This window comes from Strix uralensis, chromosome 3 (genome assembly GCF_047716275.1).
Source record: "Strix uralensis isolate ZFMK-TIS-50842 chromosome 3, bStrUra1, whole genome shotgun sequence".
In the NCBI taxonomy this organism is placed as follows: domain Eukaryota; kingdom Metazoa; phylum Chordata; class Aves; order Strigiformes; family Strigidae; genus Strix; species Strix uralensis.
Window position 1 is genome coordinate 123810281 of NC_133974.1, and position 13022 is coordinate 123823302.

General features: G+C 40.7%; 1 protein-coding gene across 3 annotated transcripts in view; it reads left to right on the top strand.

Moving 5' to 3' along the window:
- ATL2 (atlastin GTPase 2) overlaps positions 1–13022 on the top strand; it is a 41310-nt gene that overhangs the window by 15743 nt on the left and 12545 nt on the right. For all 3 annotated transcript variants that reach the window (XM_074864235.1, XM_074864237.1, XM_074864238.1), the window contains 6 exons: positions 881–1161; positions 6682–6816; positions 8260–8364; positions 9492–9542; positions 11662–11718; positions 12751–12843. In XM_074864235.1, the coding sequence (XP_074720336.1) occupies positions 881–1161; positions 6682–6816; positions 8260–8364; positions 9492–9542; positions 11662–11718; positions 12751–12843 (722 nt within the window). The remainder of the gene's footprint in view (positions 1–880; positions 1162–6681; positions 6817–8259; positions 8365–9491; positions 9543–11661; positions 11719–12750; positions 12844–13022) is intronic.

Here is a 13022-nt window from a genome sequence, read left to right on the forward strand (position 1 = left end):
ACTATTGTGCTATATGTCTGAAGGGCTGTGTTACCTTAATTTATCATTCATCAGTAATTTAAGTCTCATATGAGTTATAATTCTTTCAGCTACTTGTTGATGTTGAAAGGATATTGATTCTTAAATTGTGTATAAAATATTATCTTAACTCTTTTTGAAAGAGTTGGTACTTACTGTTGTTAAGTCTTGCTTAATAATGTGTCATAGGATGAGTATGAAGCCAGAAATTACTTCAATGTTTTTTGGTTTTCTTATCTCAGAAGTGTTAGGCCTTACACATGCTCAGGAGTTTATCCTCTTTAAAACAGTGAATAGGCACTCTGAGGTCTCTGCTGTATTGAGAATTGAAATGGGTGTAATGCGTTGGAACTGGAGAGGAGTTTACTAATCTGGTGATGTATGTAATCCTGGGATTACATACTAGATCACTGGTCTTGCTTGGCAAGCAAAACTGACAGAAAACATAGCTTATTTTTTTCCCCTTACAATAGTGTAAGAAGGTGGTAATCTAAAAATGGCCTTTTTGGTCCTCCTTGGAACTTATTTTAAACTAATTAATTTCTCCAGATAAAAGGCCATTGATTTTTAATGGAAGTTATACTTAAGAAACCTTTAAAAGGGGTTTTGATGCTGAAAACCAGTTTTGTTTTGTGATTTCTTAAAACATAGGAACAGTAAACATCTAAAAAGTAGACTATATGCAAAGCTGATGAAAACAGTCAGGGAGCTGCTGTTGATCTCGTTGTCTGCACATGTGCCTTCTCAAGAGCATCGCTCTTGCTGCTGGGAATGAAAGCCCACCTCAAGGCTTCACTTCAAAGAAATGTTGAGTGCCCTAAGTTCTGACTTGCTAATGTATTTGTAATCTGTCAATTTGCAGGTAAGCATTATGAGGAAGAAGAGGAGGAGGATGCCCTACCTGACTCGGATGCCTTTCCAGACTCGGATGATGAGGTGGATTTGGATAAACCATGCCCCATACAGATTGTTCTTGCTCACGAAGATGACCATAATTTTGAATTAGATGAAGAAGCATTGGAAAAAATCTTGCTTCAGGAACACATCAAAGATCTTAACATAGTAGTTGTGTCTGTAGCAGGAGCTTTCCGCAAAGGAAAATCTTTTCTACTGGACTTCATGCTTAGATACATGTATAACAGGGTGAGTAATTTGGATTTTCCTTGCAGGAGAAAAGTAGTTTGTATTTTAGTCATTTACCTTTGTATTTGTTGACTTGAGCACAAATACAGCAGGTCAAATTTTTCTTACTTATTTGGGACGTGGGGAATTCAGCTACTCTGTTTCTACTCTGTGAAGAAGTGTACTTAAGTGACAGTTTTTCAATATAAATTTTCCTGCAGTTATCAAGGGAACTTATTGGTGTCCTGATGTAAGTGGACATGAGAAGAACTTGAGTGAGGGAGTGTGGTAGCCTTCTAGTTGTGGGGGAAGGGCTCATCCAAGTGATGGCTTGGAGGAATCTTGCTTTGACTTGATCTGAAATCATATTGTAGCACTAGCTTACCCGTTGTTACAAAAAGAAGTGTCTTACCGGGTGGCTATTGGAGGACTAAATCTGCTTAGATCAGAGGTATGGCAAAAAGGAGAAAGCCTTCTGCTTGGAATATGTCTCTGAACATAATCCAGGAACTCTTTAAATCCTTTTAAGTCATTGGTTAATGAATGCCTGATCCAAAAATTAGCTTTTAGTTTGTAGCCTTTGGCTGGTACTCTCTTGTGTTCCACTATACTTTGAACTCTTGGCCAATATGGAGAAGGTGGGGTAGGGCCTCCTGTGAACATACACATCTGCCTGTCACAGGCTGTGGTGTGTTTCTTTTAATCTGTACAATGAATATTGACAAATCAGTGTTTTGTTGTTTTTTGAAGCTCTTAAAAAAAAAAAAAAATTAGAACTGATTCTTTGTTGGTCACTGTTCTTCAGAGTTGGAATTCACAGTAGCAGAAACTAACTGTGACTACATTTATTTTACCTTTGTGCTACCTGGCTTGGGGTGAGATTAAGATGAACTGTGCAGTTACAGGAAATATGGGAATATTGCAAAGAAGCTGGTGGTAGTTCGCAGATGAAGACTTCCTTTCTCTCACTCCCAGTAGTGTCTGCTGTTGAATTCCTCTTGCTGATTTGCCAAGAGCTCTGTAAGAAAGACAGAGGAGATGGTAGGAGGAGTACACAGTAGCAGGCTAGTGTTCCCAACTTTTTAAGACTTTTAAACTAGGGAAGTATAAATGTTTCACGGATACAGCTGTTCAGTGAGTGGCCTTTTGTGTGTGTATATAAACTGTCTCTAGTGTCCTGTTTGTTTAAAACAAACACACACACCCCCCAAATGAAAACAAAAACCCCCAAATCCCAGGAAGTAGAGCACACTGAGCTAGATAGTGGCTGGCTAGAGGTAGTGCTAGTCCCTTCCAAAAATAGAAGGGGTGGGCTTTGAGCAAATATTCTAACTTTCAGATTGTGAAATAAAACAAAAATTCATAAAGCAAAATGGATTGAAACACTGTTTCAGCCTTGTGTAATATCATGCCCCTCTGGTCCCTTTATTGTGCAATCACTTTTTTTCAGTTATCTATTGGTCTCCTTCAAAATACCATTTTTTTTACTTAAACTGAAGGTGAAGGCAAACTTGGCCATCTACTGTAACAAGTAACTTAGCAAAAGCAGAGGTTTTGCTCACCTGTGCTGCTTCTGGACAGGCATTTGCATTCTGAAGCTGTAGTGATTGCAGGCCTTTAGTTGAGCTGGTCCAACTCAGTGATGCATCAGAAGACACTACACTTTGCCAGAATGTTTTCCTGCAAGCTCAGTGACATAAGCTGGCTTAGGGAAAGAGTTTGACAAGCATCAGCTTCTGCAAACTGATTGATGGGAGTTGGGGATGAGAGGAGATAAGTGCAATGCCCCCTGTTTTGAGTACTGCTGAATTGTATCAAATCAAATGGTATCCTCTATGCATATGCAAATTCAATACAGGAGGGGAGGCCTTGCTGTAGTTTTACAGTACTCTTTAGTCTGATTGCTCCATCTCCAGTCAGGCTTAATTACAAGTCTGTATTTTCTGTGAACTCAATACTGGATCCTGCACAAAATATTAAAGCATCTGCATTCAGTTCGTACACTAATCAAGCAATTTGGGGATATTCTCCCCTGTGGATATTAACGTGTGATGAAAAACTTGCCAAGATACTTCAGAATCCCATTTTCTTGTCTTAAAGCAAGAGCTGGAGGTCATCTGAAAAGTTACCATCCTAAAACTCTCACTTGTGCCAGTTGAAGTCAAACAGGTAGGATTTTGGCATGGCTGAGAGTAGTCACTAACTTAAGGGAGGTGGGCATCTCATTTCAAGCACTGATACCTGGTGTTACGATTGCTCATTTGAAATAGAACAGAATAATCTGCCACAAAACAGCAGCAGTTATGTACTCAGCTTGCAGCTACAAGGATACTATGATCTTTGTTGCAGTTTAAGCCTAATTAAGGGTTAGGTGCAGTAACACTGATAAATTTAGATTTAAAAGCTTTTTTTACAGGGGTATGACCTTCTTAGCTTGTATTAATCTGCAAGGTGCATTGTGGACTAATGGCACTATGCAAATAAAGTTGCATTGGTCCTTTCCTTAGTGTGGAATATTGAGAGGTTATCTTTTTCAGTGACTGATACAAAATTGTAGTGCAACTTCTAACTTTATTTCATGTAGGAACAAAGTCTTTATTTCCTCCTTCCATTTATTGAATATGTTTCAAGCTAGCTTGATGGATGGAGACTGTTAAAATACTGAGTTTTAACTAAGGAAAGATGTAGGTAACAATCTAGCAGTGCTTCAAAGTGATGCAGAGGTCAGTCAGAGACAGGCTTAAGTGTATCATCCACAAGATGAAGCAGGTTCAGGTGAAGTTGTGCCTGTTAAGAGACCAAAGTGTCCTGTGACATGAATCACATGAAATCAAATGTGGTCATATCTAGTGCTCATTGAGGGACTTGTCAAAAGATTTGTGTAGTTTTGGCCTGAATTGCTACAAATAGGGATAACTTCTGGACCAAACTGGGAAAAAGTATTCTTGTATCATAGAATCCTAGAATGATTTGGGTTGGAAGGGACCTTAAAGATCATCTAGGCCCAACCCCCTGCCATGGGCAGGGTCACCTTCCACTAGCCCAGGTTGCTCAAAGCCCTGTCCAGCCTGGCCTTGAACACTGCCAGGGAGGGGGCAGCCACAGCTTCTCTGGGCAACCTGTGCCAGGGCCTCACCACCCTCACCGTAAAGAATTTCTTCCTTATATCTAATCTAAATCTGTTACCCCTCATCCTATCCCTACCCTCCCTGATAAAGAGTCCCTCCCCAACTTTCCTGTAGCCCCCTTTAAGTACTGGAAGGCCACTGTAAGATCTCCCCAGAGCCTTCTCTTCTCCAGGCTGAACACCCCCAACTCTCTCAGCCTGCTCTCATTAGGAAGGTGCTCCAGCCCCCTGATCATCTTCGTGGCCTCCTCTGGACCTGCTCGAGCAGGTCCACATCCTTCTGATGTTGGTGCCTCCAGAGCTGGACACAGCACTGCAGGAGGGGTCTCATGAGAGCAGAATAGAGGGGGAGAATCCCCTCCCTTGACCTGCTGTCCATATTTCTCCTGATGCAGCCCAGGATATGGTTGGCTTTCAGGGCTGTGAGCGCATGTTGCTAGCTCATAGTCAGTTTTCCATCTACTAATACCCCAAAGTCCTTCTCTTCAGGGCTGCTCTCAATCCACACATCGCCCAGCCTGTATTTGTGCTTGGGATTGCCCTGACCCATGTGCAGGACCTTGCACTTGGCCTTATTGAACTTCGTGAGGTTTGCATGTATAAATGACAAATGGAACCTAATGTTGAATAGTGTAACAGATTCTCTTGCAAAAGCGAAAAGCTACAGTCCATTGACATATACCTGTGAAATATGATTCAGCATTGCAAAACTATCCTGGAGTGTACTGAAGCTCAAAGCAGGCCTGGAGCTTTGATTTCTAGACTGGTCAGTGGATGCATAAACGTTTTATGGGATAAAAAAACTCCTGGGGAAAGCTGTTCAGGTTTTACTTAGCCTCTCTGGTAGAGGTGTATGTGCATGACAGAACAAAAACAAAACCAAAACCACCAAACAACTTGTAAAGAGCTGTGGTTCCTTCTCTTTACTTAGATACTCATGTTCATTTTCTGAATTTTTATCTACTCATCTCATTTACTTGTCCATGTCTGATCCAAACAGCAGAGCTGAATGGTGTCATTTGGGAGAATGCTGGTGCAGAACTGCTTGATTGCCTTTCCCTCTTAGTATGGTTTGCTCTGCTGCTAGGTGTGAGGAATGTGTGTGGTTTTTTCCCATCCCCCTTTAGAAATAAGCAGTTTCACTTATTTGTAGTAAGTGTTTCTATTCTGTACAGTCCCTGGGTGCTCATGCTGTTTTCTGAGATGTCTTGAGCTCTTTTCTGAAAACTGCCAGTGCAGAGTCAGCAAGGTAGAGACCATGGCCTAGTGAATTGAGAAGTCTCCCCTTTAACCTTCTCAAAGAGCACGCTTTCCTGGCTGGTAATCTTCTCTGAGTAGTCAGAGGCAAATTCATTAAACGTCTCTTTCTGTTCTGCCAGCATGCTCTATTCTAGCCTGTGAAATAAAGGTTTTTATCGAAGCCCCCTCATCAGTTGAACTACTCTCTTGCCTACCACTTCTCTCTTGTAAGATTTCAGTGTATATAAACCTATCACAGTGAAACTACTTCAGGGCACCTGTTCATGCTCCTTACTTGCCCAGTACATTAAACTATGTTTCTGTGTTAAATGTACTCATATAATGGCTGGATTCTTCTGTGTGAGCCACTGCTCTGTGTGTTGCCTGTCCTTGAGGACCAAAGACCTTGTTACAGTACCATTAGCCAGAAGCGTTAGCTGCAAATTGTACTTGATTCTGATAGCTCTTTCCAGAGTGGGCAATGTGCTAATAAAATTTTAATATGGATGTGTTGACGGACATGTATGAAACTTGCAATGTGACCTTTTCTCTTGAATCCTAATCACTTAGGAAAAGGTATTTGGTAACTGACAAGTATAGATTGTAGATCTTCTGGTCCTTACCTATTCTTTTTGGCTTCTGGCGTTGGGAGTTGTGCTGCCTCTGTTAGTGTAGGGGCTGAGATGCTTAGCTAGTTTCAGCAGTTGACCTGTTTGTGAGGGGGAAGGGAGAGGATTAAATCAAGATCAGGTTTTTTGTTCCTTAAAGAGGTTTAGCTGTTCCTGTAGTGAAAATACAGGCTATTTACAACTGTATTTGAATGGAGTTCTCTCAACTGTGAGAGAAGAGCATGAGTGCAAAGTGGAATTGATGGACAAAACTAAGCCATTCTCATCAGCTCTGAGCACTTGAGACTTTAAAGCTGTGCATGTATACTCTTCAGTGACTGAAGAGTGAGTTGTGCAGCTGCTGAAATACAGTACACATGAACAGCATTTCTTTGTGGATGATCCTTGAAACGCTGCAGAATAGCATTGTGTTTGAGTATTTTGTGTAGTGTTGTCAACTGGTTCTGAGGAAGATGAGAAAACAATGTGGAAGTCTGCTAAAGCATATCATGTTAAAAAAAAAATCTCCTCCTTGGTTTTAAATAAGTTTCTCCTCTTGTTTTGTAGACTTCCCCTTGCTGGATAGGTGGAAACACTGAGCCATTGACTGGGTTTACGTGGAGAGGTGGATGTGAACGGGAAACCACTGGTATTCAGATTTGGAGTGAAGTGTTTGTAATTGATAAACCCAATGGAACAAAGGTAAGTGCTTGACTTAAATAGGTGTAAGTAAGGATTTTTGCCTCTGTGTTTTATCTTTAATGCCATGGGTTTCATGGGGGCAGTTGCTTTCATCAGTTGCTTTCCTTTGCATTCAGTAGCTGCATAACATATTTGGAAACTCAGTGGAAGTATGAATTTTCTTACTGGATTGTAAGATTCAATCTCCAACAGTAGTCCCATTCTGGGAGTACTTTGTTTTGGCAAAGTCTACTCTGTCCAGGCTGAAGAGTGGGTTATCCTGTGGATGTTGTAAAACTCAGGGCTGAAAAGACCATATATAGACAAATGCTGTGATAAAAGCACCTCTCTAACAAACACTGGTTTTTGAGAGGTGAGAATGTGTTCTAGCTTGTAGCTGTGTTCTAGTGAAATGTAACTCCATACATTTCATGCTATACATGGCTATAAATACTGGAAACAGCTTCAGTGTCTGGAAGCTGGTCCTTCCATATAGTTTTAACAGGTAGTCCGTAAAAAAGGACTAAGTCTTAACAGTGGGATAAAAGGCACTAACTCTATTCTAATCAAAGCTGGTGCATCTTTTTTAACTCTTAGGTCAGTTTAACTACAAAGTTTGGTTGTAGGTGTGTTATCTTCATGCTGAAACAAAGTGTTAATGTTAATAAATATTTACTCCACAATACTGGTGGGGTATCTTGAGCTATTCATGTTTTCCTGGACCATAAGCTCTTGGTTATTTAACTTTTATACCCTTTGCATTTGCAAAGGAAACATCCGATGGCCAATTAATATGGGACACTGATCTTAAACAGGTAGTGGCTTAGGGGCATGCAGGAAGTTTTGTCAGATTTCATAGCTAACCGAACAGTTCTCTGGCTAAAAAACAGTTAAGTTGTGAGGATCTGTTTATGCTCTAGGGCCAAATCACTTGCTTGCTCTTGCTTATTGGTCATCTTTAACTGAAAGAGAAGGCAATTGTAGTAGATCCCAAAGGTGGGAATTGGACAGATTAACTTTTATCATTAAGCACTTAGTTCCTTGTTGTTCCAGCAGACAGTCAGTATCAATTATCTTGTTTTCTTCTGAACATGATTAAGATAGATATATTTTTAAAAGTAACCCTCTCACTCTTGGCTCTAATGAACTGTGCTAGATTGTCAGCTGAGACTGAAGTTCTTCCAGTGAATAAGAGCTGTCTGTTACTCTGCACTTTACCCCCAACTGGCCTGAGGGAGGCTATTTCTGTGGGAGAGGGTAACTAGTGTAGCAAGGCCAAGGACTTAAGGTTGCTTACTCAGCTGTAGGTGTGTAGAGGCATGTATGCAGGAAGCTGACTGAGGTTTAATAAGTAGTTATAGAGGCAGAGACTTGCTCTACTTGAAATAGAATTTATCCCAGTGGCCTGGCATTTAAAAGTCTTAACAACTTGGTTAACTATTACTGCTCTTTAAAACTCTCTAGGTTGCTGTACTACTCATGGATACCCAAGGTGCCTTTGATAGCCAATCCACTATCAAAGACTGTGCGACAGTTTTTGCTCTGAGCACCATGACAAGTTCTGTCCAGGTGAGAATACCTGTGTTGGCAAATAATGGTAGCTATAGGAATCCTCTATCCTGAACATGCAAAGAATATCTCTCTAGCTGCGCTTTGAAAGTTCACTTGCATATCCTCCTCCAACTGTCATTTAAGCTTTCATGCTTAATGTCTTATTTTCAGTTTAGTATACTACATAAGTTTCTCTGTGGAATCGAGGTTATCCAAGGCCAAACTGAGTTAAATTGCTGACTGAGCTGGGGAATCCTAAAAAAATACGTCAGAATAGTGACTGCTTCTGTACAGATGCCTCACAGAATCTTTAAGACTTTAGATACAGTTTCTGGTGAAATTACATTGTGATCAGCTAAACATACAATTGCTGCTACTGCAAAACTTCTGACAATTCTCTTGTGCATGTCCAAAACTAGTTTTAAGCTTATGCCTTAAATGTGCCAAAAGTGAGCAGATTTTGAGGGATGACAAGTGACCTTCTTCAGACACGTTACAACATGAAAGTAACAGGAGTATGTAGAACACCTTCTTCCCTGTGGGGTTGGTTTTGGTGGTTTTTTGTTTGTTTGGCTTTTTTTGTTTGGTTTGCTTTGTTCCTGTGGCTAGGATAACTTGTGGGTTGTTGCTGCATCTTTGAGTTTATTGCTGCTCAGTATTTGTGCTATTGAAACAGTCTCAAGCTCCCTGGATAAAATCAGATTTCTCTGGGAAGATTTGAAAGCAAAAAAACCCGGTGAACTAACTACCCAGTCATTTCTGTAGGAGATGCAGTTGCTGGAGATGCAGCTGTTGGACCAATGAATCCTAGAGCACTTAGACATGCCCTTCTTAATCCTCCTGTCTCTCACCTGTGTGGTGATTTGAAGTATTTGGCAGTCTTCTCTGATTCCTTTATGGCTTTCTTCCTTGGAAGGAAGTTGTTCGAAGAAGGATTTAGGTAGTCAGCAGTGGTTTTGTCCCTAGTGCTTTGTATAAGGAAGTGACTTTTGTTTGGGATGCCTTCTGTGACACGTTTCTAGTTGCTGACTTTTGGGTAGTTAGACTTATCTGGAGGGGGTAAAAATACTCAAGATACCTAAAAGACTACATGACTGTAAGATAATGGTTTCATGTTACACTAATTCTTTGACTGTCTCCTGCAGGTATACAACTTGTCCCAGAATATTCAGGAAGATGACCTTCAACATTTGCAGGTAAGAATATGCTGAATTTATATTAAGTTGCTTCTGAACTGACAGTCTTGTCATTGTTCTTGAAGTTACTACTAATGTAACTGTGATTTCAGAGCTGCCTGCTACTTCATATAAAACACTGAAGCTGACCCGATGCTAGAACTAGTACTGCCTATAACATTTGCATCATCTCCATGATGCTGTGGTGCTTCTGCTGTGCCAGTGCAGAGACAAAATAGTACAGACTTCTAATCTGGCTAAATCTTATCTTTCTAAAGTCTGTTCTCTATATGGTAAGTTCTGAAATTCCCAAAACGATGAGAAAGGAAAATGATTTATGGAAGTAACTAATGAGAAAATTCCAATGTTTCTCCTTTTTCCCTAAAATAGGAAAATGGATGGTATTTCATAATCAGTTTCTAAAGAAATGTGGGAGCTTGGGTCACGGCAGAAAGAGTGTTTTCTATCCAGAAGCCTTCTCTAGTTTTTCAACTGAGTACAGAGTTTTATTTCTGCTTAGAAACAAAAGCAGGAAAGAGTTGTCCTCTTTAGTGTGTGGTTTTCATCCTCTAATGGAACATTGTGGTCAGAGGCCACTGAATTCTGACTTCATGTGAATGGTGCTAGAATTGTATCTCCTTAACTTAAAACCTATAACTTTAAAGGCCAGCTTGTGTATTAATAAATGACTGCCTGTGCTTAGGCCATGACCTTGTCACAGCTTAAAACTGTTGTACATGCCTTCTGATTGAAAGGACTTCTGTCTTGGTCAGTGCTGCAAATGACTGGCTGCCAATACTGGAAGTAGAAGAGCACTAACTAAACAGTCTTGTGATGCAGTTCTCAGTTAACAGAGTTGTATCACTGGGCCAAGACCTCCCCACTCCCCAAAAAAACCCAACCAAGCACTGCAAACAAAAAAAAGCCTTAGCTAATTATTTGAAAGCCAGGCTTTTCTCATGACTTTGGTCCTTTGACAGTCTCGGTGCAATCTGAATAGTGATCCCTTTCTGTTATACTGGAGGGTGAGGTTTGAGGGAAGAGAAGGGTGATAGACATAAGCAGTGGGTAGGGGACACCCATGCATTTAAAGCTGGGACAAGGAATCATGGGCTGAGGGAAGAAAATTCTAGATTTCTGTTATAACAGGAACTTCTGTTACTCTGAAATACTGTTAGTCTATGGCTGCCTTTTCCATGTAGCAGGGAAGTGAATGGGGTAGGGAATTAGGATCAAAGAAGCCAGTCTCTGTGGGTGCTTGGCCACTTCAGAGCTTCTTTTGCTCAGGGTGACAGGGGCTTGGAAGTACTGTAAGTTCTCAGATGTTCTTGTGATCAACACAGGAAGAACTGTTCTTTTAGCCATGAAATTTATCTGAGATGTTCCAGGAGTTAGTTTTAATGCAGAACAATGGTTGCCTGGTACTAGAGGATACTGGTGTGCTTCCTTCACCTTGATCTCCAAGATCTATAAGGGGGCTAGTGTGGCTCAACACCTGACAGTATTGACCTCTACTGAAACATCCAGCACAGTCCACAATTCATGTTCTCGTGGGTTGTCTGGCTCACTCAGTCCAGTGAAGAATGCCGCTGCTGGTATTAAAGATGGTGGTAGCAACAACAGGAAGACAGCTGACACATGCCTTTATAGTAGAAGGAAAGAACAATTATCAGTTAAGGTTATGGGCTGAAGTAGAGATCTGGGAGGCTGCTGAACTTGGCTTGTAGTTAAATGTCTGATACATTGACTCTAGCCAAGTTCCTTGAGATATCCAGGAATAAATCTTTTGTGGGAAATAAGGGGCAAATGTTAGACAGGCTTACCTCCTTAGCCTAGGAAACAGGTTTTGGAAACTGGCTTGCTGAGAGATACAGCCAGCTTTCCTCTGAGAATAGCCTGCAGGCCACCCACTTAGAGCTGTGGTGCGTTGACAGTTATGGAATGGCACTGGGAAACCAGTGGAAATCATGTCTCCTGCTTGAATTTTACTGAGGGTTGGTGTACTTGAGGTGTATTGGCCATTCTTAACCCATAATAGGATTTAAGAACAAATGCTTTATTTCCTAGTGACATAATAGAATATTTTACAGTAGAAAAATGTGGTTTATATGTGGCACCCTTATGCTCTTCTTTCTATCAGTTGTTTACAGAATATGGAAGACTAGCTATGGAAGAAATTTACCAAAAGCCGTTTCAGGTAACTATATATGTTAAATGGATCTTAAGCAATTGAATGTGTAGCAAATGAGCTCAGGATAATTTATGCAGAGAAATTAGTTGGGCTGAAGCTAGCCTGTTCTTTACAAGACTGACTTTTCTTCCCTGTCACCACATTTCTTGGCAAAAACACAATGGAAAAATGCTGAAGAGGATCACATTTGGGCAAGTATAGCTTTGTACCTGAGTTATAAGGCATAAAAGGAATGAAGGTATCAAGTGATGTGTGAACATTAAGGAGAAAAGTTTCATGCTGCCTTTTCGCTCGTTACCCTTTGAGATATGGTTGGTCTTTGCTGGTGGTACATGGTTATACGTAAAGGTCCTGTGGCCTCTAAGAAATAGCACTGAGAAGGGCCATGTTGCATTTCATTTACGTGAAGCCTTACTAGCTTCAGTGTTAAAAGTCTCAAAACTGATAGCATCTCCTGACTGTTTGCTAGGCCAGAGAAGGGTTTGAGGCTTCTTCTGTTTAGTGGAGACAAAGACTGAGATCTCTTCCATCCTGAAGTATCCCCTTTAATCTGTAAGGGTACTACTTGACTGCTGTTGTGGTGAGTTTTAAGACTTGTGTCTCTAGAATATTCAGCCTACAAGTGTGAGTCCCCAATGTTCTTGTGATTGGCCAAGTCTGATTTAAGAGTAATGTCAAGGTTTGTTTTCTGTCTTCAGCTGATGGGAGAGAGGACAGTGTAATCCCTGTGGGATAGCAAAAGGCAAGCCTATGGAACAGGGAAGCTATCTTTTTGAGACACTTGGGTACTTCCTTTCAGATAAGGAGTGAGTTGCATTTGTGTGTGTAGTGTGTGGGTTTGATGTTTGGGGTTTTTTGGGTTTTCTTGGGGGTTTTTTTGTGTTTAAACAAGCAAACACTTGCACCACAAAACTACAAGGCTACTTCATTTAGAGCAGCCAAGCTTAGAAATTTTTTTACTTAAAATAATCACGTGTGATAGTTTTTGACCTTAGGAATGATGAAACCCATTCACTGCTGCTGTTGTTCCTGTTACAGACACTGATGTTCTTAATTAGAGATTGGAGTTATCCTTATGAACATGCATATGGCCTGGAAGGAGGAAAAAACTTCCTAGAGAAAAGATTGCAGGTAAGTTATCTCCAGCAGTCCTGGTGTGGTTTTCTAACTTAAGTGACAACTTGCTGTCAAGGTAATGATGCATGATGAGATAACTCTTTGTGCTAATAAAATACATTTGTGATGTTCCCACTCGTGTGCAGAGTTCTGGGGTTTAGAACTTGACAGTTTTAGGTTCAGGAATGAAAGCT